Source organism: Eriocheir sinensis, chromosome 58 (assembly GCF_024679095.1).
Source record: "Eriocheir sinensis breed Jianghai 21 chromosome 58, ASM2467909v1, whole genome shotgun sequence".
NCBI classification, from domain to species: Eukaryota; Metazoa; Arthropoda; class Malacostraca; order Decapoda; family Varunidae; genus Eriocheir; species Eriocheir sinensis.
In genome coordinates, this window is record NC_066566.1 from 1,613,072 (window position 1) to 1,639,294 (window position 26,223).

A 26,223-nucleotide genomic window follows, 5' to 3' on the forward strand; every position below is an offset into this window, starting at 1 on the left:
CCACGAACGCCACCATCACCACCACTCACATCATCACCCACACGTTCACCATCACCCCCACCCACATCATCACCATGGCCCACATTATCACCATCACTACCACCCATGTAATCAGTCACCACATAATCACCATCCTCCCACCACCCAAATCATCACCATCACTACCACCCATTTAATCAGTCACCACAATCACCATCCCCACCACCCACATCATCACCAACAGCCATTATTATCACCATCATCACCATCGCAACGGCTTCAAGCACCACGCACAGTTCACCTTGTAAACAGCATCATTATCATCAAAATGCCTACCTGGTCAAAACCACTCACACCGTCATCATTAAGATCACTATCATCACCATCACTGCCACCATCATCACAACACCTACCTGCCGAAGGATGTTACTATATTCCACATCATACCTATGTTCCCCCATTCAAAGTAAAGCGAAACAAAATTATCAAAATCAACGTGAACACATAACTGTGGGACTCATTCCTCAACAGGCTAAATTCTGAGTGGCAAAATATCAACACCGACAAAGTGCATTGATGAGATCTCGTGGCTGGCCAAGTAATTATACCCAGAATATTTCACATTATCAAGATTTTTTCCACACAATCTACGAGGGGAACGGCACGAGGACGATGGGAATGACAAGTATAATCAAGGATAATAACAACAATTTATAATGATAATAACTAATAATGTGGTAGAAAAATAACAACAATATCAACAAAATTTCAAATAATACCACCTAACAGACTGACAGGTGTGGGAAGCATAGTATTCAGGTAGTTAAGTGTAGCGCCACCAAGATGGATCCTTTGAGAGGTGGCGTTATCTAGGTTCTTCCTGGCGTCCCTTCTGCTGCACGCCCTTGATACCATCATGAACTCAACTGATCACTTGCACTTTATTACCATAATCAGGTTCCCGGGAAAGTTATATATTAATTGGGTTATTTCTATGATAATGTTACGCTACCCAAAGTTATGGCACAGTGAATTTTATGGTGTGCATGATCCCTGTGCAGGCGGGCCTTATTGATGAGGCCTGTTTGTCGGCCCCAGCCCATTAGTGGCGCGGGCAGGTATTTATTGCGGCTATTTAATGGCCTTCCTTGACCTTCGCCAGCCCGCACCAGCTGCGCCACAACTCACCTACAACCCAGGCCCGTAATTTTAGCAGATTTTGGGGAGGGGCTAGACGCCATCACAGGTTCATGAGGTGGCGAGGGGCGGGGACGGACCCATAGGCCCCCTAGGAATTACGGTCCTGCAATCTGAGGGAAAAGTATAGCCAACAAAACCTAACCCTTCCTCAGTTTATGCTCAATAGGTAAAATTATGTTTTTTGTAGTTTTCGATACTTCCCTGAAACGATGCGTGAACCTAAACTTTTAGAGTTTCTGCAACTTATTTTAATACAGTAAGTCTCGTTTTGGTAAATGAATGTGAAAGCAATGCAAATGCAGTTGTTATATATTTTATCCAAAACACTAATGCCTTGTAAATTAAAATGGAAGATATTTGATAGTTTCAAATGGGACAAAGGAAACACACTGCACCGAGCCTCAAGCAACTTCGACAGGTCATACGTCTCTCCTCATTGAACCCGCGGCTGTGAGATCGCCAGACGCCAGCATTCAGAACACCACGCCCTCGACATCATTTAAAACATGTCACCAGGCTCATCACAGCGCTCTGCCTCCCTTCACAGCCTTACTGGGGCACTAGGCTATCCTGAGCCCCACCACCCCGCCGCCGCTGCTGCAATATATCACCATCAATCACCATTACTCGTCAGGCTGACCACTGGAGACCCAAGTAATTACAGCTCCTTCCCGCCCCCGACGCCTGTACAACCTTGGCACAACAGAAGAGACCGTGGACGAATTTGGCGAAGTGAGCGAATTTCATTATGCACCTTTGCCTTCATAATAAATATACCCTGATCAAACAAAATATTTAAGTGATTCAAATACTTATCACGTTCGTTTTTTATAATTAAACTGTGCAACCTAATTTTATGGCATATAATTTCCGCAGTGCAATTACTGGCGAGGAAAACTAATCAAATAATCATTACCGGCTTCATAAAAATTCGGTGACATGATGAAAGTCTGTGGGCAGGCTTAACATTTTACCGAAAAATGTTTAACAATGATTACTATTACCGCCTTTTAATTTATGTAGATTTGTGGTGAAATAAGTGCGAGGGAAAGGGAGAAAATGGAAGAATGGAAATGGAAGAATGGAAAGCGTAAAGGAAGAGGGAGCTGAAAGAAGAGCTAACTATAAAAGAGAGACAAGGTAACATGAATGACCCAAGCTGAGAAACGATAGAAAATAAAGGACAAAGAAAAGTTGAAGTTTCGTTTAGTCGGCGCAACATCTGTGGTCATATGCCGGTAAAGGAGAAAGAAAAGACAACAGAGATATATAGAGAAGGAAAGCAAAAGGGCGTGAGGTATTTATGCATTTATAGACAAGGTATATGTCGGGGTTTGCTGTTCCTTGAAACGCCCAATCATTAAAGAAATCATTCACTTCTGCTGTAGTTTATAGAAAGGTAGTTGAACAGTCTACTTGTGAAGGGGAAGAGCAGGGAGGGGGGAAGGGGGAGAGCAAGGAGGAGGGGGAAGGGGAAGAGCAAGAAGTGGGAAGGGGAAGAGTAGGGGGTAGGGGGAGGGGGAGAAGCAGGGAGGAGGGGGGAAGGGGAGGGACACCGATTGAACAGTGTTGCCATACTGACGTTCTGACCTCTTTTTGAAACTGGATCCCACTATGCAAAAGAACACTAAGAGTTAATGAGATATTGAAGTAAAACGATGAACTATGGCAACTCAACAATGAATACTTGCTAAATGTGGTTAATCTAATGATAACTTCGTAGGATATCAACTCACTCCCAGCAACGTAATATATACTTGCTTTCTTGAGGGGGGTCTTGAAAGGGCATTTGTAATAGCCTATGAAACCAAATAAGTCAAAATTGAACTGTGAATAAAATCGTAAGTACGCTATAGTTCTTAATAGACAGCAACATTATAAAAAAATAACAAAAAATAGTATCCGTTTAGTTACTTAAAACCACAGTATGCTCAGGTCATGAAAAAGTAGCTCGGTAATTTGATATGCATTCAACACGAGTTCGGGTCAAATTACGTATGTCAAACTAAATGATGATACATGAAAGGTATAAGTTCATCAAAGTAGAACGGGTATAACAACTAATCATGAAAGCAAGACATACCTTCGCTTCATCCATATCCCAGGTAATTGTGTAATGTCCTGTAAGTACGTCATTTCCAGCTTCGGCAACGCCATAAAGTAGAAACCTCGATATGGCAACACCAGTTATCGAGAGCCTCCGCCGGCCACCTCCCCACCGCCCGACGCACGCCAACTCCATGCTCACATTGCTCAGTGACTTGCCCTCAAAACATAATACCTAAGTACTTGTGTATGAAAATTTGAAACGCCTCTGAAGGAATGGTGTTGCCGCTGCCGCATTTCACATCTAATGGTCAGGGTAAGAAAAGCCATCTCTAGACTGGTGTACTCCTACAATAATACCGGCGTTTCCTGGGTGTGAAAGTGGTGACAATATTCAATAATACCTAGATGGTAGATAATTCCCCGGCCAGTCATCTCATAAATACATAACATAGACCTCTCTTCTCTCATCCGTGTAATCGTTTATCGTTCAAATACCCCAAAAGAAGTATAATTTCCAACCACCTCACCGAAAGGAATACAAACACAGTTTAACACACCACGTGGGTACTCACTGTGCTGGCTCCGTTGACGTCCCTGCCCCGCCCGCCTGCCTCTCGGTAACACTCGCTGCACGTCTATTCCTCACGCCACACTCACTCTAGCATCATAAGGTTCCCCGTGATACCCTCTTCGTTTAGATTATCGGGTGTTCTTAACTACAACGAACCTCTAGACGGCGACTAAGGACACATTTTAGCCATATACGACACTCCGCTTAACCATTTTCGGCCATCACTGCGCAGTCAGCTGAGAGGCTCTGCGCAGCTTCCCACCCCAAGAAGAATTATATGACCTTACCTGAAGCCTACACACTTTTCTAAAAATTAACCGTCTCCTTAAATTCTAAAGAGGTCACGGTGTATATGAGTTACTTTATGTAGGACAATATTATTCATGATAAACAAAAATATATAATTGACTCGTTTTCTACACTGGTGAAAGAAAATGGGATATTCAAGAGGGAAACTCACTCATGCTGCAAAGTATTGAAGAGGGAGAGTTTCCGTAAATGAAAAGGAAATTCAAGTTTGTTTACCCAATGAGCATGAGTGGCGAGAAGACTAAATTACATAAGAAGCGTCCGTGGAGTATAAATTACAATATTATTTACTCTTGGCTGTCGATAATACGTCGAGTTTGCACATCATGATGGAAGTAAATATGGACATGGTGGTAATGCTCTGTGTGTGTGTGTGTGTGTGTGCAGGCTGGTTCAGGAGGTGTGTGATTGTCTTTCCGCTAACTAATGACGAACAGAGGATCATCTCGGGACACGAAGGATATGGTAGCGCCACGAGCAGGATGGCGCGGCGCTGTACCCAAGGAGCCCCCTAGTGGGACGCCTTCCTAGTCCGGGGAATGGATGGTGGAGTCCTGCGTGGCGTCCGGCGTGAGGGGCGCCAGGGTGGAGAGTGTATCGCGCGTGGCCAGCCCTCCCTCGCCTGCCTCCCCGTCCTCCTCCAGCCGTGTGTTAGAGGTCGGGGAGGAGCGGCACGTGTCACAGCTCTCCTCGTCGATGAACCGCAGCTCCAAGGGACTGTTCTCGCCGCTGTTGAGGGAGGCGAAGTCAGCAGGCACCCCCGTCACGCCCTCCTCCTCCGCCATGCCCTCCAGCGGCCTGTTGTTACCAGTGCTGTTTGGTGCTCGCGGCCGCATCTCAAGGTCAACCCTCGTCACCCCGATAGGTCCCTGGTGGTGGAGGAAGAAGAGGAAGAAGAAGAAAAAGAAGAAGAAAAAGAAGAAAAAGAAGAAAAAGAAGTAGTAGTAGTAGTAGTAGTAGAGGAAGAGGAAGAGGAGGAGGAGGAGGACAGAAACAAGAACAAGAATAAAGTAAGAACAAAACAAGAAGAACAAGAGGAACAAGAACAAGAGTAAGAGGAGGAAGAAGCAAGAAGAAGAGGGAAAAGTAAAAAGAAGCAAAAGAAGAAAAAAGAAAATTGATTAGTTGTACAAAACAGGTGAAGGACAAACGCGATGACAACAGGTGAAGATTGAGGCGAAGATAACACTGATAAAAAAAAAAGCAGAATAACAAAATAAAAACGGTAAAGACATTCCAACACACACATCAAAGGCATCAAAAGACCACCACCTGAAGCCCTCACCTGATAGTGGTTGGCGGTGGGTGTTGACGCTCCGTCCGGGCTCCACCTCCCCCCTGACCGTCCGCCGCGGGTGCTGTGTTTATTGTGGGCGAGGGGGGAGGTGTGGGCGTTGTCATGGGTGGGCGTGTGGGTGCTGTTGAGGTGGGCGTGGGTGTGGGCATCCTGGGGGCTCAGCAGATGGGAGGGGCGCCCGAAGCCATACTGAAGGGTCACACGAGCATCCAGGGCGCCGACACCGTTTTCCCTGAAGGACCTGAAGGATAAGGGTGTTAGAGAGAGAGAGAGAGAGAGAGAGAGAGAGAGAGAGAGAGAGAGAGAATCACAGCGTAACCAGCATTGCATTTATCGGTTTCAGCCCCAAAACTGTCGTACCCACACAAACAAATTAAAAGTTATTGTTAAAACCGTAAATTGTCGATGTTTTTGGCCATAGTTAGTGACCAGAAACCGGAAAATACAATATAGTGAGTACGATAATCTGGTAACACACACACACACACACACAACAAAAAAGACAGACAGACGGACGGACAGACGGAGGGAAATAAAAAAAAAGGCACCGCGAAGTATCAGTATTCGCCCGCCAATCGTAATGTCTCGAAATAATGGTCGGACGTCGTTTCCCTTCCGCTCGAATGCGTGTTCTCGCGAAAAAGACCCAAATGCTTTTAAGACTGAAAGAGACGCTCGACAGGCACTAATTTTTACTCACACTCTCTCTCTCTCTCTCTCTCTCTCTCTCCTTCCTTCTATTCTTTTTTATACCACTTTCCAATCCTGACTTGCTTTCATTTAATTTTCGACCGGTCAGTCTCTCTCTCTCTCTCTCTCTCTCTCTGGCACCCTATCCCCCCTACCCACTCCTGAGGCGCCACCATTCCCCAAGTGGCGCCACCTGTCCGCTCCCTCGCCACAATAACACTTCCCCGGGACACATAAGCACACATAATAAAGTCTCCAGTCACTCACCCAGAGGCGGCGCGGGTCGGGCCGTCGCGGGGGGGCATGGGGGAGGGCGTGGAGGAGGCCTTGGACACGCGGCGGGACACGGAACGCACGGAGAAGGAGTCTGAGCTTCGTCCGCCCCTCCCGCCCAGGTTGGTGTCGTTGACGGAGGCGACGAAGGAGTGGGCGAGTGGCTGCTGGTGGTACATACACGGCACGAAGGTCACCAGGAAGGTCCGCCGGTACTGTGGAAGGAAAAGAAGACAAGACGCATTGAAAACAAGTGAAGATCATAATTAATTAGTGGTGGTTGTGGTAGTGGGAAGAGGAAGAGGGCGAGGACAAGGACGAGGAGGAAGAGGAGAAGCTGGAAGAAGAGTTGATGTCGCAGAGTGATAGTAAAAGAAGAAGCAATAATGCAATACAATACAATACAGTCTCTCTTCCTCTTTCTCTTCCTGCAGTAGTTAGCGCAGAGACGATCAACTCCTTCAAGAAACGCATTGATCGACACTTTGCTGCATCGGGAGTAAACTGAATGTATCCAAGAGTAGGTACACAAGTGCTTCTCCTGTGGCTAACGGATTGATTAAATCACTGAAAGCAGGCAGCCTTGTAATGAGCCAACAGGGTTTCTGCTGCCTGCTCGTCCATGTTTCAATGTTTTTCCTCCTCTTCCTCATTCTCCTTCTCCTCCTCCTACTCCTCCTCCTCCTCCTCTTCCCGCTCTAGCTCCTCCTTCTCGAGATGATTAATTATGCGAAGTAACAGAAATATCCCGGTCAAGCACCCTTACCAGTCTCTCAGATATTCATTGCCGCTTTGCCACTGGTTAAAGAATACGAACCAGTGACGAAAGGAAGTGTGGGACGTAACAATTATGAACACAGACAATAGTAAAGAAAGATGTTAGCAGTAAGCGTGAGAAGACAACATACATAAAAGTAGATATTTTTGTACATCGAAGTAAGTATATCCAGCTTTGGTTTTATTATTCAGGTGTTTTCATGTATAAGATATTAGTAAAAAAATAATAATAGCTTATACGTGTTATAAATCTAAAGTGCAAGTCATTTTCCGCTACATTCATAACATTCATGACCGTCACGTTGTGTTTATAGCCTCGAATATAAAGACTACAAACACCAAAATCACTTTATTCTTGCCCCTACCCCGTGAGAAACCCCTTGACACAGCTCCTTTCCTTCTGTGCAGTGTTACTAAGAGCCAAAACAGCTCCTTCCCATCCATATACCGCCACCACTACCCAAAACAGTTCATCTGACATCCCTTTAGTTTTACCATCACCAGGAACATCTCTTCCGTGCAAAGTCACCAGTTATATTCCACCCCTTCAATGTTACCTAACCCAAAACGTAAGTATAATTTAATAAAAGGATACAATACAAAGCAGAACCGACGAAGAAAAATATATATCACAGAAGAGGAAATGTGTGCGTGTTAGATGCTGGGTCTTACAGGAATGCGCGGAGGAATTAAGCGAACCATTACATCATATATACATTTACGGCTCCATCAGGCAGAGCAACTACAACGAGTAAAGAGCAACTGATTCTCGAGAAGGAAAATGTTTCGAAACAAATGCCCAACGGCGCCCCTCAAAGCTAGGCATAATCACGGCCTCCGACGCCACGATAAAACGCCTCGACTATTAAGAAAATTGATTTGCTAATTAAAGTTGTGGAGTAATTTTTGCGCCATTAAGGTCTGAGCTCCTTTGATTTGTTAGTTTTCCGTTTAAGTTTTCACTCAGCGCGAGTTTTCCTTAATTATGTGGCGGAGAAAACCGAAATTTCCTTTTTTTTAAGCATTTTTTAAGCTTTTTGATTGCACCGCCGCCAGTAAAGGCCGCACGGAAAGTCATTACTGGCTACCTCAAATTATTACCGTTACTATAATAATAATGATTAGTAATAATGATCCAATCTGCTTCCCCTCTATATTTATCATCTTTTCATCCATTCCCGTTTATTTCTTCGTATTATTATTTTTTGGGGCTCAGAGGTTCCTTATCCACGCCCTGCCATTCTTCTATTTCTCAACTTCTTGCTCTTCTTTGTCTATTTTTTTGCGACTTTCTTCCTCTTCTGCCATTTCTCTTTTTTTCTTTCAGTCATCGTTCTCATTTTACGCCGCCAACTCTTTTCTTTCTTTTCCTTCTTTTCTCCTTCCCTTGCTTCCCCTTTTCCTATTTCTCCATTTAATGTTCTTCTTTCTTTCCTTTCTTGCGACTTTCTTCCTCTTCTGCCATTTCTCTTTTTTTTCTTTCAGTCATCGTTCTCATTTTACACCGCCAACTCTTTTCTTTCTTTTCCTTCTTTTCTCCTTCCCTTGCTTTTCCTCTTCTGCCATTTCTCTTTTTTTCTTTCATTCATCGTTCTTATTTTACACCGCCAACTCTTTTATTTCTTTTCCTTCTTTTCTCCTTCCCTCGTCCATGCACTTCCCTTTCTAATTATCTTCTACTCCTCTTTATCTATCATCTTTCCTTTTCCCTTCCTTCTCCTTCTTCTTCGTATTGTTATTTTTATTTGGCTCAATGTTTCCTTATCCATTCCTCCCCCTTCTCCTATTTCTCCACTTAATGCTCTTCTTTCTTTCATTTTTACGACTTTCTTCCTCTTCCGCCATTTCTCTTTTTCTTTCAATCATCGTTCTCATTTTACAGCACCAACTCTATTTCTTGCTTTTCCTTAATTCTTTTTTCTCTTTCCGTTATCCACTTTCCTTTCTTCTAATCTTCTACTCCTCTAAATTTATCATCTTTCTACCAATTTTCTAACGTTCCTTCCCCCTGTTAGTCCTTCCCCTTGTTCACCATCTTGCCTTCATAGTTATTTCTCCTCCTCCTACTCCTCCTTTCCCTCCTCCTTGGTCACCCTCTAATTTGCGTCCTTTTATTGCCTTTCCACCTCCTCCTGATCCTCGTCTTAGTCCTCCTCCTCCTCGGTTATTGCTTCCCATCCTGTTATGAATATCGTACTCGTTGCCAGGGCGACGCGCGGCACCTGAGGGAAAGGTCCGTCTCAGCATTATTATTAGAATCTGATTTCCAGCCTAAAAGGACACTCCCGAGGAACTGCTAATTCTATCTATCGCCGCGTCGGTATTCGCCACGGGAAGATGGAGGAGGAGGAGGAGGAGGGGGAAGAAGAAGAACTGCACGATGAAAACAAAGAAATATATCGACAGAAGAAGAAACTCAAGCGGTGTGAAGCAGAAGAAAACGAGAATTGCAAAAAAATATGTGACAGTATTAGAAGAGAGATGCAGAGAAAGACACTAGAGGAGGAGGAGGAGGAGGAGGAGGAGGAGGAGAAAGAGGACAAGAAAGCAGGAAGAGGAGGAAAGTAGATGAACAGAGGAAGGAACAGCAGGAAAAAAACATAAGAGAAAACAGGAAACGGAGCCAGAAAAGAAGTGGAGGAGGAGGAGGAGGAGGAGGAGGAGGAGGTGGAGATAAAATAGGAAAAGGAAACAGGAAAAGGAGCCGGGGGAGAAAAAAACGGAGGAGGAAGAGGAGGAAGAAGAAGAGGAAGAGGAGGAGGAGGAGGAAGAGTGTGTGTGTGTGTGTGTGTGTGTGTGTGTGTGTGTGTGTGTGTGTGTGTGTGTGCCATCACCTGTCATCGTAACATACCGGCGTCGTTGTCAGAGGCGGAGGAGGGCATTTCACGGGTCTTTCCGCCGGCTGCCTCTTTATCTACGTCTGTGTCTTGCGTTATGGTTCTGTGTTATCGCCGGCGCATTGGACATCTCTTGCCCGTCTTGGTAAGGTTAATTTTCATGTCTGTGTTTCTGTGTGTATCTGTCTGTCTGTCTGTCTGTGCGTCAGTCTTTGTCCTTTTGTCTGTTTGTTTGTCTGTCTCTACCTATCTCTAACTGCCTGTCTCTCTAAATAAATATGTATAAGTATCTAGTTTTTATATTTGTCTTCATATGGATTCTCTTTCAAGCTAGGTACGTTTCGTGTTGATAACTCTAGACCTTATTGATAGGATCTCTCTCTCTCTCTCTCTCTCTCTCTCTCTCTCTCTCTCTCTCTCTCTCTCTCTCTCTCTCTCTCTCTCTCTCTCTCTCTCTCTCTCTCTACTCTGTCTTTTCTCTCTCTCACTTCTTAATATCTCTCTCTCTCTCTCTCTCTCTTCTTCCTCTCCTCCCTCTCTCCTCTCCTTTCCTTCCCTCCTTCCCTCCCTCCACAGAATCCCTTCCCCCTGCTCCCCTTCTGCCCTCTTGCCCCCCTCGCCTTCCCTTCCCCTCCTCCCCCATCCATAGCCCCTGGGCCTTAACACAGGGGGACGTAAGGCCTGAATTACCATCATCGGAAGAGTTACAGTCGCAGGGCGTTCATAAATAGCGCTCGGATGTGGCGACGAGGTGAGAGAGAGAGAGAGAGAGAGAGAGAGAGAGAGAGAGAGAAAAATATTGGAGGGCAGACTGACTGATAAGGATGCGGTTAAGAATTATGGTTTTCACGCCAAATAATCTGCAGAGTTCAACGTCATTTTTTTTTGTGTTGATGTGTGTGAGCTTGTTTTTTAGTGGGGAGTGAGGGGGGGGAGGAGTGGTAAGCTATAGTGATGGGTGGTTGGGGGGTGATGGATGAAGGGTGTTAGGGATGACGGTGTGAGTGAGAGAAGCGATTGGTTAAAGGGAGTGGGGTAGAGGAGGTCAGGGGTGAGCGGTGGTGGTGGTGATGTGGTGGCGGTGGCTTGGTTGGTGGTGGTGATGGTTGAGGTAGTAATAGTAAGGAAAGCGATAGGTATGGTATTGGTACTGCTAGTGGTAATGGTGATGGTAGCTGTAGTAGTAGTAGTAGTAGTAGTAGTAGTAGTAGTAAGGGTGATGCTGATGATGATGCTGATATTCGTGGTGCTGGTTAAGCTAGAATTCTCGTGTTGTTGATGTTACTACTGTTAACCTGTTTTGAAAGAGTTACCGGTCTATTGTTTGACGAGAATTAGCGGTTTGTGTGGTGACGAGGTGGTGGTGAGTATTGGTGTTTGTGTTAGTGCTTGTGTTGGCATTGTGGAGTTGAATTTTGCTTTAGGAGAGTAGCTGTTAAGGGTTCGTGTGGCAATCCCTGTGGTGGTGGTGGTGAGGGTTGCTGGGTAGACATCTCACAGGGTATAAATATGGATGTTGTTGCTCGCGGTATCCCTCCCCATAGCACTTTTTTTAAGGCGAGAGGGGTCAGATCAAAGGGAGTGTTTGAAAAAGACTGTGGGCAGGAAATAAAAACCCAGCTAAAAATATGACTGGAAAAAAATGCCATCAGAAAAAAAATGTCAGCTGGAAAAAAATTCGTCAGAGGAGAAAAGGACAGAAAAAAATGACAGCAGAAAAAAATGTCACCTGGAAAAAAAATATGTTAGAGGAGAAAAAGGATAGCAAAAAAAATTACAGCAGAAAATTTGTCAGCAGAGAAAAGACCAAAGCAGAAAAGAATGTCAACTAATGAAAAAAATCCAGCAGAAGGGAAAAATACAGTAGGTGAAAACTACACCAGAAAAGAAAATACAGCAGAAGAGAAAAATGCAGCAGAGTAGAAAAATACAACAGAAAACATGACAGCAACAACAAAAAAATACATATCAACAGAAAATATAACCGCAGAAAAAAAAATGAGCAGGAATAAAATGGCGGTAGACAGAAAATGAGAGCAGAAAATTTGACAGGAGAGATAATGAAGGTTGGAATAATGAAATGTCGGTAGGGGAAAAAAATGACAGTAGAAGAAATATGGCGGTAAGGAAAAAGAGATATGGAGACAGAAAACAAATAAAAAAATATTTAAAAAATGACAACAGAAAAATTGACTTCAAAAATAATGAAAACAGGAATAATAAAAAAGCCGGAAAAGAAAAAAAATGACAGTAGAAGAAATATGGCGGCGGGGAAAAAAGATATGGTGGCAGAAAATGAATAAAAGAAATGACAACAGAAAAATTGACTTCAAAAATAATGAAAACAGGAATAATAAAAAAGCCGGAAAAGAAAAAAAAATGACAGTAGAAGAAATATGGCGGCGGGAAAAAGAGATGGTGGCAGAAAATGAATAAAAGAAATGACAACAGAAAAACTGACTTCAAAAATAATGAAAACAGGAATAAAAAAAAGGCCGGTAGTGAAAATAAAATTGACAGTAGAAGAAATATGGAATCACAAGAAGAAAAAAAAGGCGGAACACGAAAAATAACAACAAAACAAAAAACCTTAGCCAGTCCGCCAGTGATCCCCGTTCGTTACCCTGGTGCTGGACGCGGCCGGCCTCCCACCTTCTAACAATCCCAGGTAGGTTCAGGTAATTGCTCGAGGCTTTCACTCATTGTTTTACCTCTGGCTTTTGACTTTCGATCTTTTTCCGGACTTTGCAATGGCAGGATTTTAAGCAACCTGTCCTTTTTTTTTTTTTTAGGACGTTCTCATTTGTTTTCTTCATTTTCTGACTTTTTTTTTTTTTACTCTTTCCTCCCTTTTCCCGTTTCTCATTCCTCCCTTTTTCGTTTCTCTTTCCTCCCTGCTCCTCCCTTTTCCCGTTTCGCTTTCCTCTCTTTCCCGTTTCGCTTTCCTCCCTGTTCCTCCCTTTTCCCGTATCGCTTTCCTCCCTTTTCCTCCCTTTTCCCGTTTCGCTTTCCTCCCTTTTCCTCCCTTTTCCCGTTTCTCTTTCCTCCCTTTTCCCGTTTCTCTTTCCTCCCTTTTCCCGTTTCGCTTTCCTTCCTTTTCCTCCCTTTTCCTCCCTTTTCCCGTTTCTCTTTCCTTCCTTTTCCTCCCTTTTCCCGTTTCTCTTTCCTCCCTTTTCCCGTTTCTCTTTCCTCCTTTTCCTCCCTTTTCCCGTTACTTTTTCCTCTTGTCGATCTGTCTACCCACACTTGTAACGAAAACTCTATCTAATTTTCTACATTCTCAGGCACATCAACCTCTTGGCCGGCCTTACATCACCCTCACACTTAGTTTACCCTCATGCTCAGCGAAGACTACCATAGATTTCTTACACCCTCAAACACAGGAGCCGCAAAAAACACACCGCAAAACACTATATATCTTGTGTTTCCTCTGTGCTCACGACTAGGATCCTCGCAGTAGACTCCACAAAACCGTCACATCTGATAAAAGCAACACTCGGTTCCCGAAACACACAATCCTTCTCATTCCTCACTAGCCCAAACTATATATCATTTCCTTCTTGCTTAAGCCTCTCATCAGACACCACAAGCTTCCCACACTGCTACCCGCAACATTTTAGCTCCCGACACCTCCAATCAGTCTCAGTGGAGCTTCCTCTTTTCTCGCTCTGAAAACTCTCATCTATTCTTCACACTCTCACTAAGACGCGGGAATCTCTGGGCTTGGCAACACAACACAACACAACACAACACAACACACACACACACACACAAAACAGCCTCTCGCCGGCGCCACAACCCCGAACTCCAACCATTTGACATACATAACACTTAGCTTTCACTCATTGCGGCTGGTTTTATCCTCATTACAAGCGAACAGTTTATCATTTTACTTCCTACGCTCACATAACAGCAACCTCTCGCCGGCGCCACAACCCCAAACTTCTACCATCCGAAACACACCACACTTTCCCTCCGACTCTTCTGATCCTTCTCATCAGGATAGAAAAATCTTCGGGGGATTCGGCGCCTCACAAGTTCAGTTTTCTCATCTTTCGTGTGGTCTTGACCCCCGCCCCCGCCAGACAGCAGCGGCTCTCCTCTTAATGACACCGAAATGGCCTCCTTCTCTTCCTCATTTAAAACTTTAAGCCTATCCTTAACTGGGAGCTGGAGGTGTGTGTTTAAGTCCCCATCTCTCGTGTCCGTCACTTTTAATGAGGTTTCCGTATTGGTTTGTCCCAGCGCTGCCCTCACACGGTCCCTCTCTGACGCGTTGGGCCGTATGTTAAGTGTCATAAATACAGTATTGGTAGTAGTAGTAGTAGTAGTATAAATAGTAGCAGTAGCAGTAGAAATAGTAGTAGTAGTAGTTGTAGTAGTAGTAAAAACAGTAGTAGTAATGACGGCAGAAATGATAAATAACCTATTCATCAACCTAAACACACGCAAATAAACAAACAAACATATAAATAAACAAACAAACAAACACATACACTAAGTAAGATGGAGCCCAAAGATACTCCCACCACCAGCATCATCACCAGCAGCAGCATCTCTCCTTCTCTCCGCCTCCCACTCACTCCTCACTCTTCCAAATTTCTCACTTTCCTCCGCAACGCTCCACCATTTCTTGCATGATGACTATTTACTCACGACTCTCCCCCATTAGGCGCGCGGCATGCCTCTCTCTCTCACTCTCACTCTCACTCTCTCTCTCTCTCTCTCTCTCTCTCTCTCTCTCTCTCTCTCGTGGCCTCGTTCACACACAGACTTATTCTCTCTTTCTCATGCACACAAAAATTAGACTGCATAATTACCAGCCGCTTCAGTGACTCCTGACGTTGTATTCAAATTGGGGTGCGAATTTTGCTGAAGAGAAAGACCTAAACCACATTTCTAGCGTATTTTAGGATGAATAATTTGATGGATTTCTTTTGCCAGTCTGTTTGTCAGCGAATTTGTCGGCGAAATTAGCAGCGGCGTCACCTAAGATTTAGACTCTGTAATTATTCTCCTTCGAGGTGATTAAGGGTGGGGTGAAAGGTGGGGGAGGGGATGAGGGAAGAGTATTGGTAGGGGGGGGGGGTAAATTGGTTGGGGTGGGGAAGTGTTGCGATAGGGGTGAGGGGTGAGAGAGGAAGGGTGGGGAGGTGTGGGGATGAGGTAGTGGATGAGGGGGAAGGGTAGTGGGGAAAGGGGTGCTGGGGTGTGGGGTGAGGGGGAAGGTTGAGTTAGGGAGGGGTGTTAATGTTCGGGGGGTGAGGCTGGGGGTGGTGGGATAGACTTCTGCTTTTAATCAATTTCCGTAACATCCATCACTACTGTTTTCAATACTTTCCAGGAGAGTATCATTTAGTCCATTTCTACAGGCTATGCCACCTCTGTATTCAAGCCATTCCAGTAGAGTATAAATTATAACCCGCTTTACTATTATGTATTTTCAATTATTTCTAAGGGCTCATCCCGTTGTTGTTTTTTTCACTTTTTCCCTCAGTAATCTATCATTATACTATTGGTTTTCTTTTTAATCCACGCTACAGGGTATCTTAGTCTTCACTGCCTCTCTAAAGACCTTCACATTCCCCTTCATAAAACTACTTGAGTGCTCTGGAAAATTCTTGTCTTCTCCAGCTCATCGATATCGCGTTTCACTCTCTCTTTTTCCCGCAAGGCTCAACAAGACGCGGCTTTTATCTCATGCTCTTATTACTTATCTTAATTGGAAGGAAACGTATCGGGTCGCTTCAGAAATCCAAACATTTATTTTTATATTTTTGCCTGTCAAGGAATGCATTTTTGGCAGATTTGGGTTCGCTGATCATTCTTGTAGTTTGCGGGTTTAGATTGGGTTAGGTTGGGTTGGGTTAGATTGGGTTAGGTTGCTTGGTCATTTTTCTTCTATTTTTCAGGGCGTCAAGTTGAATTATGTCACGGCGGGTACTTTTTGCTTAGGTTATATTAGGTTCTGAAAACTCTTTATAATGTTAGGTGAAGTAAAAACAGAATCGATATCCTTGCTCTATTTGAAGTTTCCATGTTATCTACTTATTCCGATACCAACCACGTTTACTTTTTTACATTAATTTCTATTCCCAATCATGAACAGAGAGTCAGGTAAGCAACTCATCAGTGCGAGACAAGCGGCTCCTCCCATACAACAGCAACAAGAGTCGGTTTCAGGGCCACCAACATCAACGTGGACATACAGGAGGATCTCTTCAATGGGGAAAGTCTCTGAACTGCAGACATTCCGGTGGCCATTAAGAATAAATAGTTTTCATCAGGTCGAGACATATATTTTGCTGATAGGACGAGAAGGGTCTGCAATCTTGGAGAGCCATCACGGAAGAGGGAACTCAAAAAATAAGAGCGAAAATAGAAATGGAAAATTACAAGAGGAACGGATTTTTACAGGGAGAGTGAGCTGAGGAGGAAGAACCGAAGAGAAACGAGAACGGGAAGGAAAGACGAGATGAGGAAATTGGAAAAGGTGAAAGAAAGCGATGAGGGAAAGAAAAGTTTTGAAACCCAGAGTCTCATCACTGATCCAACATTCATTTTCTCTCTCTCTCTCTCTCTCTCTCTCTCTCTCTCTCTCTCTCTCTCTCTCTCTCTCTCTCTCTCTCTCTCTCTCTCTCTCTCTCTCTCTCTCTCTCTCTCTCTCTCTCTCTCTCTCTCTCTCTCTCTCTCTCTCTCTCTCTCTCTCTCTCTCTCTCTCTCTCTCTCTCTCTCTCTCTCTCTCTCTCTCTTTCATTATTCTATGCATCTTAACACCATATACATGCATCGCAAACTGCTAGAAACGCCGTTAGCGATTTTTGAAAAGTTAGTGGGTTTTTTGCGGGCGCCTCGGGTCCGAATGGGGGGGCTGGGAGGGATAGCTTCTCCCGTTAGGGGTGTCGAGGGGGACTAAGCCACCCGTTAGCGGTTAGGTTACGTCAAGTTAGGCTGGAGTAGTTAAATGTATTCGACACGCAGAGTGGGGCGACGGAAACGCGCAGCGGAGGATGGGACGGTGCGGGGCGGTGTTGCGAGAAATATCTCCTCGCAGAAATAAATTGCTCTGCTGTCCACCATGCATGCGCGCTGGGGGAATACACAGCAGGAAAAACATTAATTTGCCTGGCTTTGTCCTCGTCTGTCCACTTGTGATCTTTGTGAACAGTGAGTGAAATATAGAAACAGTAAGCAAGTTGAGCCTCTCTGCTGGATATTTTGCGGTTGCGGCGACGGGTGCACAGCAGGCATTGAAAAGTGTCATTTTATTAGTGATTTAATGGGAAAGCTACTGATTTGCGACGGAAACGGTTAGCAAATTAGTTCATACGCACCTAAATCTACCAGGAAACATTACCTACAGGAATTGTGAGACGGGGAACAATTCGAAAATTTACCAACGGAGGAACTAAAAAAAAAAAAGAAAGAAGAGAGGGAAAGAATGAAAAGACTGTGAGAAAATATTAAACACGGAAAAAGATAAAGAGTAAGAATGAGTAAAACTAAGAAAATACAAGGCGCAAAGAATTATGAAGAGTAAGAAAGAGTTAGTAAATAAAGATACAAAATAAAATACATCAAATCGAAAGAGGAATAAAAAAAGAAGAAAAGATTAAAAAAATAAGAAAAAAAGAGCAATTAAACAGGAAAAGAATCGGATAACAGAAGAAAAAAGACAAAAACAACATCCTACCTCCTCCTGTTAATGGCCTTGCCTCTCTCCCTCCCTCCCTCTCCCCCCTTCCTTCCTTCCTTCCTCCCTTCTCTCCTCTTATCTCCTCTTCCTCACTTTTTCCTCATTTCCTTTTCCTCCTTATCTGCCCATCTCTTCACCTCGTATCTTTCACCTTCTTCCCTTCACACGGCCATCCTTGCCTCCTTCCCTTCTTCGCTCCTTCATCTCTTTTTCTCTCCTTGTTCCTTCTTTTTTTTCCCTCGTCACTCCTTCCACACCTCTTTTACTTCCTTCTCACATCTTCTCTTTTCTCTTAATTTCTTATCTTCGTCTCTCTCCCCTTCCTTCGCTCTTTCCTCTTTTCTCTTTTCCTTTTTTCCCTCTATTCTCTAATTTAATGGCTCTTTTCCTTCTCTTTTTTTTTTTTTCTTTCTTATCTTCTTTTCCTTCTCAACTCTTCCCATTCCTTCTAACTTAACCTTTCCATTACATGTCCTTCCCCCTTACACACACACACCAACACCCTCTCTTTCTCTGTCTATTTGTTTGTCTATCAATCTATCTATCTATTTATCTATCTATTCTTCTTTCTCACACTGTACCTTTTCTTCTCCCTTCTACTTCTCTCTCCTCTCCTGTTTTCTACATTATTTTTTTCTCTTTTTCCTCATTTTAACAACTTTCTCTTCTCTTTTCCCATTTCTTTTCCCATTTTCCTCCTCTTTCCTCCAACTCTTTCCCTTTCTCCTAACTTTACCTTTCCATTACACCTCCTTACCTCCTCTCAGACTCTCTCTCCCTCTGTGTCAATTGTCCATCTATCTATTTATCTATCTATCTATCTATCCCCCTCTCCCTCTCTATCCGCTTACCTTGTCCGAGAAGGAGCAGTACAGGATGAAGTTGGCCGCGGCGTTGATGGCGTTGAGGAGGTTGAAAATGTTCCCGAGTCCGCGCATGACGGCGAACTCTTTGGTCTTCGGCGGCGGCTCGTACACCGTGCTGAGGGATGGAAGAAAACGGAAAGAGGGTTGATTGTTAGTGGTGCTGTTGAGTGCTGTGCCTCCTGACCTTTCTCTTTCCTCTCGTGTCTTTTTTTGTTTTCTAGGTTCACTGTTAAGTCATAATATTTTTTTACTGATAACGTACTCTCTCGGCATCACTTCTATGTGGAGAGAGGAGAAAGGAAAAAAGAAAAAGAAGAAAGAAAGAAAGAAGGAAAGAAAAAAGAAAGAAAGAAAGAAAGAAGGGAAAAACGAAAGAAAAAAACGACAGAGAGAGAGAGAGAGAGAGAGAGAGAGAGAGAGAGAGAGAGAGAGAGAGAGAGAGAGAGAGAGAGAGAGAGAGACTAGTGATAAGTCCCGTCTATTGAAATCAGGTTTGTGTCTGCTGCAAAAGAACAACAAGAACGCAATTTCCTCGTCGCGCGTAACTGACATCCTTTAATTAACAAACACTAAATCAAAGTCTCGCAACAGAGTGAAAACAAAAAAATATATGAGTAAATATGTCCATGAATATCACAGAAGACAATTACGAATGTTATATCACACAAAAATAAGTGAGAGAAATATTGAAAAGTCAGATAACGAGAGCTTGAAAAAAATTAGGAATGAGTTAATGAATAAAGAAAAAAATACATAAAATCGAAAGAGGAATTAAAAGAAGAAAAGGTAATGAGAAAAGAAGAAAAAATTAAGAACAATAAAACAGGACAAGAATCAGATAAAAAAAAGGAAAAAAGAAAAAAAACATCCTTCCTCCTCTTTCCCTGGCTCCATTATTGTACCCGAGAGGAGAAAAAATTACGTCGAGGAAAAATAAATAACTGTTATGAATCAAAGGTATTAGGATCACACACTTGGCTGTCACATGATAATTAAATTTGGTGTTTTTTTTTATAAATATACAAGGATAAAATATTGTTCATTGCCTATATATCACAAACAATAAGAATAAAACACAACTATTTTTTTTTCCAACACATGAATCAAAATTAGACACAGCGCTTTTAACGGGTGAATGAAAAAACATTGCACGTATTTTTGAAGTCGATGCAAAACGTGGAAACTTTAAACTACAAAGAGAAAAAACCACGGCTGCTTTAAAACGCACAACTGTTACGCTCAAAAATTAAACGAACGCTTTCATCTTTGTAATCATCGGAAATTACAACACAGAAAAAAAAAAAAAATAAAGGCTCTCTATGGGGGCTCACAAACTGCTTGGCCGCCGGAGAGGACAGGAAACTTATTTACAGGAACATGCAACATCGTGAAACATTTTGATTTGGTGTTATATAAAAAAAAAAGGAGAAAATGAAGAGAAACGCCCGAAAGGAAAACACAGCCAACCCGAACTCTTCCATGCGGCGAAGAAAAACATCACAACATTCGTTAATATATTTTACAGAAAAGTTACATCGCATTATTGTCTAAAAAAAGTAAGGAAACACAAAAATAAAAAGAAAATCGAGCAGACCAAAAAACGGAGAAGCTCAACTCCCTCTCCATCTCCTCCTCCCTCTCCCTCTCAAGCCGGCAAATACTCTTCCCTAAAAAGAAGAGAAATGAGCAGGTCACCGCGGCCGTCAATACCCTCGGCCTCAGCCCCAGAAGCAATATTTATCTGCACGAGCCGCTGAGTGCCGGATCACGTCGCGAAGCCATTTGAAGGGCGGGATTGAGGTGGCGCTTGACTGGAGGGCGACTGTGCATTCCTCTGCCACTTGGTCTGTCTGTACGTCTGTTAACCTTACACCAATACCTCCTCTTCCTCCTCCTCTGCCACTTAGTCTGTCTATATGTCTGTTAACCTTACACCAATACCTCCTCCTCCTCCTCCTCTGCCACTTGGTCTGTCTGTAATGTCTGTTAACCTTACACCAATACCTCCTCCTCCTCCTCCTCCTCCGCCACTTGGTCTGTCTGTATGTCTGTTAACCTTACACCAATACCTCCTCCTCCTCCTCCTCCTCCTCCTTTTCCGCCACTTGGTCTGTCTGTATGTCTGCTAACCTTACACCAATACCTCCTCCTCCTCCTCCTCCTCCTCCTCCTCCTCCGCCACTTGGTCTGTCTGTATGTCTGTTAGCCTTACACCAGTTCATCTTTCTCCTCCTTCTCCTCCTCCTTTTCCTCCTCCTCCTCCGCCACTTTGCAGGAAGAGATAGAAGAGAAATGAAGGGATACAGGAGGAGAATTATAAAGTTATGTGAGCTTCTCTGTCCTTACACCATCACCGTATTTCTCCTCTCCAGCTCTTACTTCTGCTTCCCTCACTCCAACACACACACACACACACACACACACACACACACACACACACACACACACACACACACACAAACACCATCCCTTCATCAAGCCGTCTGTTTGAAAGAATGTATGTCTGATTGCCCTACCAACACTGTATCCTCCTCCTCTTCCTTTTTCCACTTTTCCAATACACACACACGCACACGCACACACACACACACACACACTCTCACTCTCTCTCTCTCTCTCTCTCCTCCGAAGGTGCAGAGTTCACCGGTGCGAGGGAACACTTCCGCCGCTGTCCACATTCTTTCCATTAGAACAACAGCCTGCATTTCAGAGTGGTTGGCTCAGGGCATCTTGGTAGACAACTGAACGATGCTGGAGTCGACTACATATAGAATTAAGTGCGGGGGAGGGGCAGCCACCGCTTGACTATAAACAAACCCTTGCAAAGACGGGACTTAATCTTTACGCAAAAAAAAAAAAAAACGGGGGATGTCACAGGTTTTCAGGTACAGTAATCTTAATCACTTCAAGTTCAACGTCAATCATTTTTTTTCCAGCCACTGACTCACCTGGTCTCTACAAAAAATGGTCAGCTGATTCAGGCAAGGTAACACAAAACTGGTATCGGCAGGATATTATATTTTCGAGTTCAGTCATGCGCCAACTGAGCACCTTTCCTGCTGAAGTGGGCAATGCGGAAACGATTCTCAAACGAAGTACTCATTTAAAATCGTATCGCCTGCTACTTTGCAACAATACGAAACATTTGAACGTTTTCGTGCGTAGAGTAAATTCTTTAATCTGCAAGTCACTCATAACCCGCCCGACACACAGATTATATCACTAAAGCAGGCGGTCATTTTAGGCTCAGAGGCTTTCAATTCCCTGCTCTTCCTTGTTTTCTCCTCCTCCTCCTCCTCCTCCTCCTCGTCCTCTTCTAGTTCCTTTTTCTCTTCTTCTACTTCCTCCTCCTCCTCCTCCTCCTGCTCCTCCTCTTCCTCTTCCAGTTCCTCTTTCTCTTCCTCTACTTCCTCTTCCTACTCTTCCTCCTTCCCTTCTCCAACACACACCAACACTTCTCCCCTTCTCCTCCTCTCCTCTCCCTCGCCTCCAACAAAGCGCGCCGGGCAAACAAAGGCCGCTGAGTAGCTGAACATGAAACAGAAAACGCGCGAAAGACCGGGGCCCAGAACGCGCAATAAAGTGTCGCTCGAGAGACAGAGGAACAAAAAATACGGAGATGCTCTTTATCATCATATTGCGGTGGTGGTGGAGGGGGGTGGGCGTTGTGCGTGTGCGTGTGTGTGTGTGTGTGTGTGTGTGTGTGTGTGTGACTACCAGCCTCCATCCCACTACCGGTGCCAGAATTTCAATATAGGAGGGGCTTAAGTCCGGCAATCACACTGGCTAGGGTGGACTTAAAGGGAAGGGGAAGGGAGAGGCAGAAGGCGAGTGGGAGCCAGAGGGGCGGGGGAAGAAAGGGAGGGGGAGGGAGTGAGGACTGCAGGGAAAGGGGGAGGAATGAAGAGGGGAAGTAGGAGGGGAAGAGAGAGGGGAAGTGGAGTGCATGAACGGCATGTAAGGAGGAGAAAGGAGGGTAGGAAAGGGGAGAAGAAAGGGGAAGGAGAGGAATAATGAGGGGAAGAGGGAGGGGAAGGCAGAGGGGTTGTGGAGTGCGTGAGGGGTATGGAAGGGGAAGGAGAGGGGGAGAAGGGATGGTAGAGGGGAAGGGAGAGGGGAGGAAGGGGGCGAGGCAGAGGGGTTGTGGAGTGCGTGAGGGGTATGGAAGGGGAAGGAGAGGGGGAGAAGGGATGGTAGAGGGGAAGGGATAGGGGAGGAAGAGGGTGTTGGGGCATGATGGAGTGTGGGGGACGGAGAAGATGAGGGGCTCTCTCGGGCTCTGCGGTGCCATTAGCAAATGTTTTCCGTGAAGTGTTTTGGTGCTGAGAGCGAGGGAGGGCCTGAGAGAAGATTATGAAGGGGTCTGAAGGGCCTCCTCGATTGATCTCATGAAATCCCCTTTGGCGACGGTACGGTAAGCCTTCAACGCACCCTGAACGCTGTAAACAAATGAAGGCAGTCAACAACTCAATTTGCCTGAAAGGATTGAAAGAAGCTGAGGGCATTTTACCAGCTACTCTAAAAACATACAAAAGGTAATAAAAGTGAAGCGATACTCCTGCAGAAAAGAACACCAGAAAGAAATGCTGAAAACAAGACTCGTGGTCATAAGGGAAATCAACTTAGTCAAATATATAGAGAAAGAAGGCATCGAACAAGAACATTATGAACAATTACTTAGACCTAACAGAGCCACAGAAAAGAAACAACTTACCAATACAGAGAAATAAAAAAATTAAAAAATGAGACAAGCACGTGGTTATAGACAAAGCAACTGGGTCACTAACATAAAGAAAGAAAACATCGAACAAGATCATTGAGAAGTTACAAAGACCCCAAAAGCCACAAAGGGAAAACAACTCACCTGTATAGAGAAAAAAAAACACGTAAATAAACACTGAAAACAAGAACATGCGATAAAACAAAAGGAAAGCGACTCACACTTAACCTGAAAACACAAACACCATCAAACCAAGAGGTAAGTCGCAGAGGTAAGTGTCTCACCTGTACAGGAGGAGAACGGCCGTGGGCATCTGGCACACGAGAGCGAGGATGACCACCGCGATGAGCATGACGGTGATCTTGTGCTCCTGCTGGTGGCTGTAGTGGTCCCGCTCCGACACCAGGGTCATCTTGCGCCGGGTCAGCTTACTCCTGCACGGCCGCCACCACGAGAACGAGGGAGAGACAATTGTATTTAGTTGGAGAGCCGAAGAAGAGTGAATAGCAGATCCCACCCCGACACTAGCGTCATCTTGTGGTAGCTCAACTTACTCCTGCATCGCCACAACCACGAGAACGAGGGAGAAACAATTGTATTTAGCGGAAGAGCCGAAGAAGAGTATAGCAGATCCCATCCCGACATTAGCGTCATCTTGTGGTAGGTCAACTTACTCCTGCATCGCCACAACCACGAGAACGAGGGAGAAACAATTGTATTTAGCGGAAGAGCCGAAGAAAAGAGTTTAGCAGATTCGGCCTCGACACAAACGTTGGGAGAAACAGTTGTATTTATTTGATGAGCCGAAGAAAAGAGAAAAGTTGATCCGGTTTCGACACCAGCGTTAGGAGAATCAATTGCATTTAGCAGAAGAGCCGCGGAAAAGAGTAAAGGAGATTCGGCCTCAACACAAACGTCGGGAGAAACAACTGTAGTGATTTTATTTGAAGAGTTAAGGAAAGAATACTTGATCCCGCTCCAACACCAGCGTCATCTTGCGGTGCGTTAGCTTACTCCAGCACCACCATAACCACCACGATGATAAGAGGAGAAACAGTTATTAGACCCAAACGTGAGAGTGTACTTGACATCATTCTGGCACCAACGTCATTTTGAGTCGCGATAGCTTACTCCTAACCAACCACCACCACCACGACCATTAGAAGAGGAAAAGGAAGATTAGAACAGCAGTTATTTTTATTAGAAACGGAAGAGTATACTTGACATTATTCTGGCACCAACGTCATTTTGAGTCGCGGTTGTTTACTCCTACACAACCAACCACCACCACGACCATTAGAAGAGGAAAAGGAAGATTAGAACAGCAATTATTTTTATTAGAAGAGCCCCAAGAAAAAGGAAAGATGGCACCCACGTCATTTTGAGTCGCGGTTGCTTACTCCTAACCAACCACCACCACCACGACCATTAGAAGAGGAAAAAGAGATTAACAACAACAATTTTTTATTTTAGAGCCCCCCAAAAAAAAAAAAGAAGATGGCACCCACGTCATTTTGAGTCGCGGTTGCTTACTCCTACAGAACCACCACCACCACCACCACCACGACCATTAGAAGAGGAAAAGAAAGATTAGAACAGCGATTATTTTTATTAGAAGAGCCCCAAAAAAGGAAAGACTTGATCCGGCTCCCACATTAGCGTTATATTGCGGCTCATCAGATAAGTATTGCATCACCACCACCACCACCACCACCACCACCGCAGTGAGGAAAAAAAAAAGGCCATAAACCATTACTTTTATTAGGAGAACTTCTGGGAAAGGCTAGAGTCGTAAACCCCAGCCAAAGACATTGCCGCCCCTTGATAACGCTTCGTCTGGTGGGTTTTGTTTTGTTTTCCTTTTCTTTATTTGTGACCCTCTTGGCGCGAGTCGTGTTTGTCCTCAACTGATACATTCCTTCGTACTTCAGGCAGGTGACCTTTTGCATGTGTGTGTGTGTGTGTGTGTGTGTGTGTGTGTGTGTGTGTGTGAAAGGGAAAGGGGTGGGAGAGACAGAGGGGAGAGGGGAGGAGAGAAGGAGGGGAGGAGGAAGGAGTGAGGACCGAGGGGAAGGGAGAGGAATGAGAAGGGGGAAGTAGCAGGGGAAGGGAGAGGGGAAGCAAAGTTACCAGACTGTCTTACTCAGCCTCTTATATTTACCGACTTCAGACCCAAAAACTGTCTCGTGGACCCCAATAAGGAGATTCACTTAAAATTATCGTTAAAATAGTTAATTCCTGATGTTTCTTGGCAATAGTTAGGCGTCAGAAACCGGTAAATACTATGCTCTGAGTACGACAATCTGGCAACGGTGACTGGGAAAGTGGAGTGCATGAACGGTGTGTAGGGAGGGGGAAGAAGAGGGGGAAAGGGGAGGAATAATAAGGTGTGTGTGTGTGTGTGTGTGTGTGTGTGTGTGTGTGTGTGTGTGTGTGTGTGTGTGTGTGTGTGTTTTATTATCTACATAAGCATAGATAGTGGACGGTTTATGCCTCTATGTATATTTCTTGCATGTATCATCTTTATTGCGTTATTTATGGCCACTCAATTCTTCTCTCTTTTCCCCTCGCACAATTTCAACCTTGTTAATTTTACTTTTTCATATTTCACGAACACTCAAGTTATATAGGAGTCATATCTGTGTATATTTTTTCCTTTTATTTGTCTATTTCTTCTTTATTTCATCTACTATTCAGTCCCTTATCATCTCCCAATTACGAACTTCGGGGTGTGTGTGTTTGTGTGTGTGTGTGTGTGTTTGTATGTGCAAGGATGTGTGTATTGTCTAGACAGTATTTTCTTTTTGTCTGTCTTTATTTCTTCCTCATTTCATTTCCTATTTTGTTTCCTTATCCTCTCTCATTCATATACTTAACACGCCTCTTGTACGAGTGTTTAGCAGCATCAAATTTATAGGAGGCACAAAACATGGCAATTATCTCCTTTTTCTTTCCCTTA

The 26,223-nt window shown here is 44.3% G+C and overlaps 1 protein-coding gene across 4 annotated transcripts in view; it reads right to left on the reverse strand.

Annotated features, from left to right (window-relative positions):
- The window catches only part of LOC126985023 (FMRFamide receptor-like), a 279,333-nt gene that overhangs the window by 187,729 nt on the left and 65,381 nt on the right, over positions 1-26,223 (reverse strand). For all 4 annotated transcript variants that reach the window (XM_050839263.1, XM_050839265.1, XM_050839264.1 and 1 more), the window contains exons 5-9: positions 23,549-23,698; positions 18,530-18,659; positions 6,363-6,583; positions 5,394-5,646; positions 3,801-4,977 (exon numbers count right to left, since the gene is read on the reverse strand). In XM_050839263.1, the coding sequence (XP_050695220.1) occupies positions 4,636-4,977; positions 5,394-5,646; positions 6,363-6,583; positions 18,530-18,659; positions 23,549-23,698 (1,096 nt within the window). In that variant the 3' untranslated portion in view covers positions 3,801-4,635. The remainder of the gene's footprint in view (positions 1-3,800; positions 4,978-5,393; positions 5,647-6,362; positions 6,584-18,529; positions 18,660-23,548; positions 23,699-26,223) is intronic.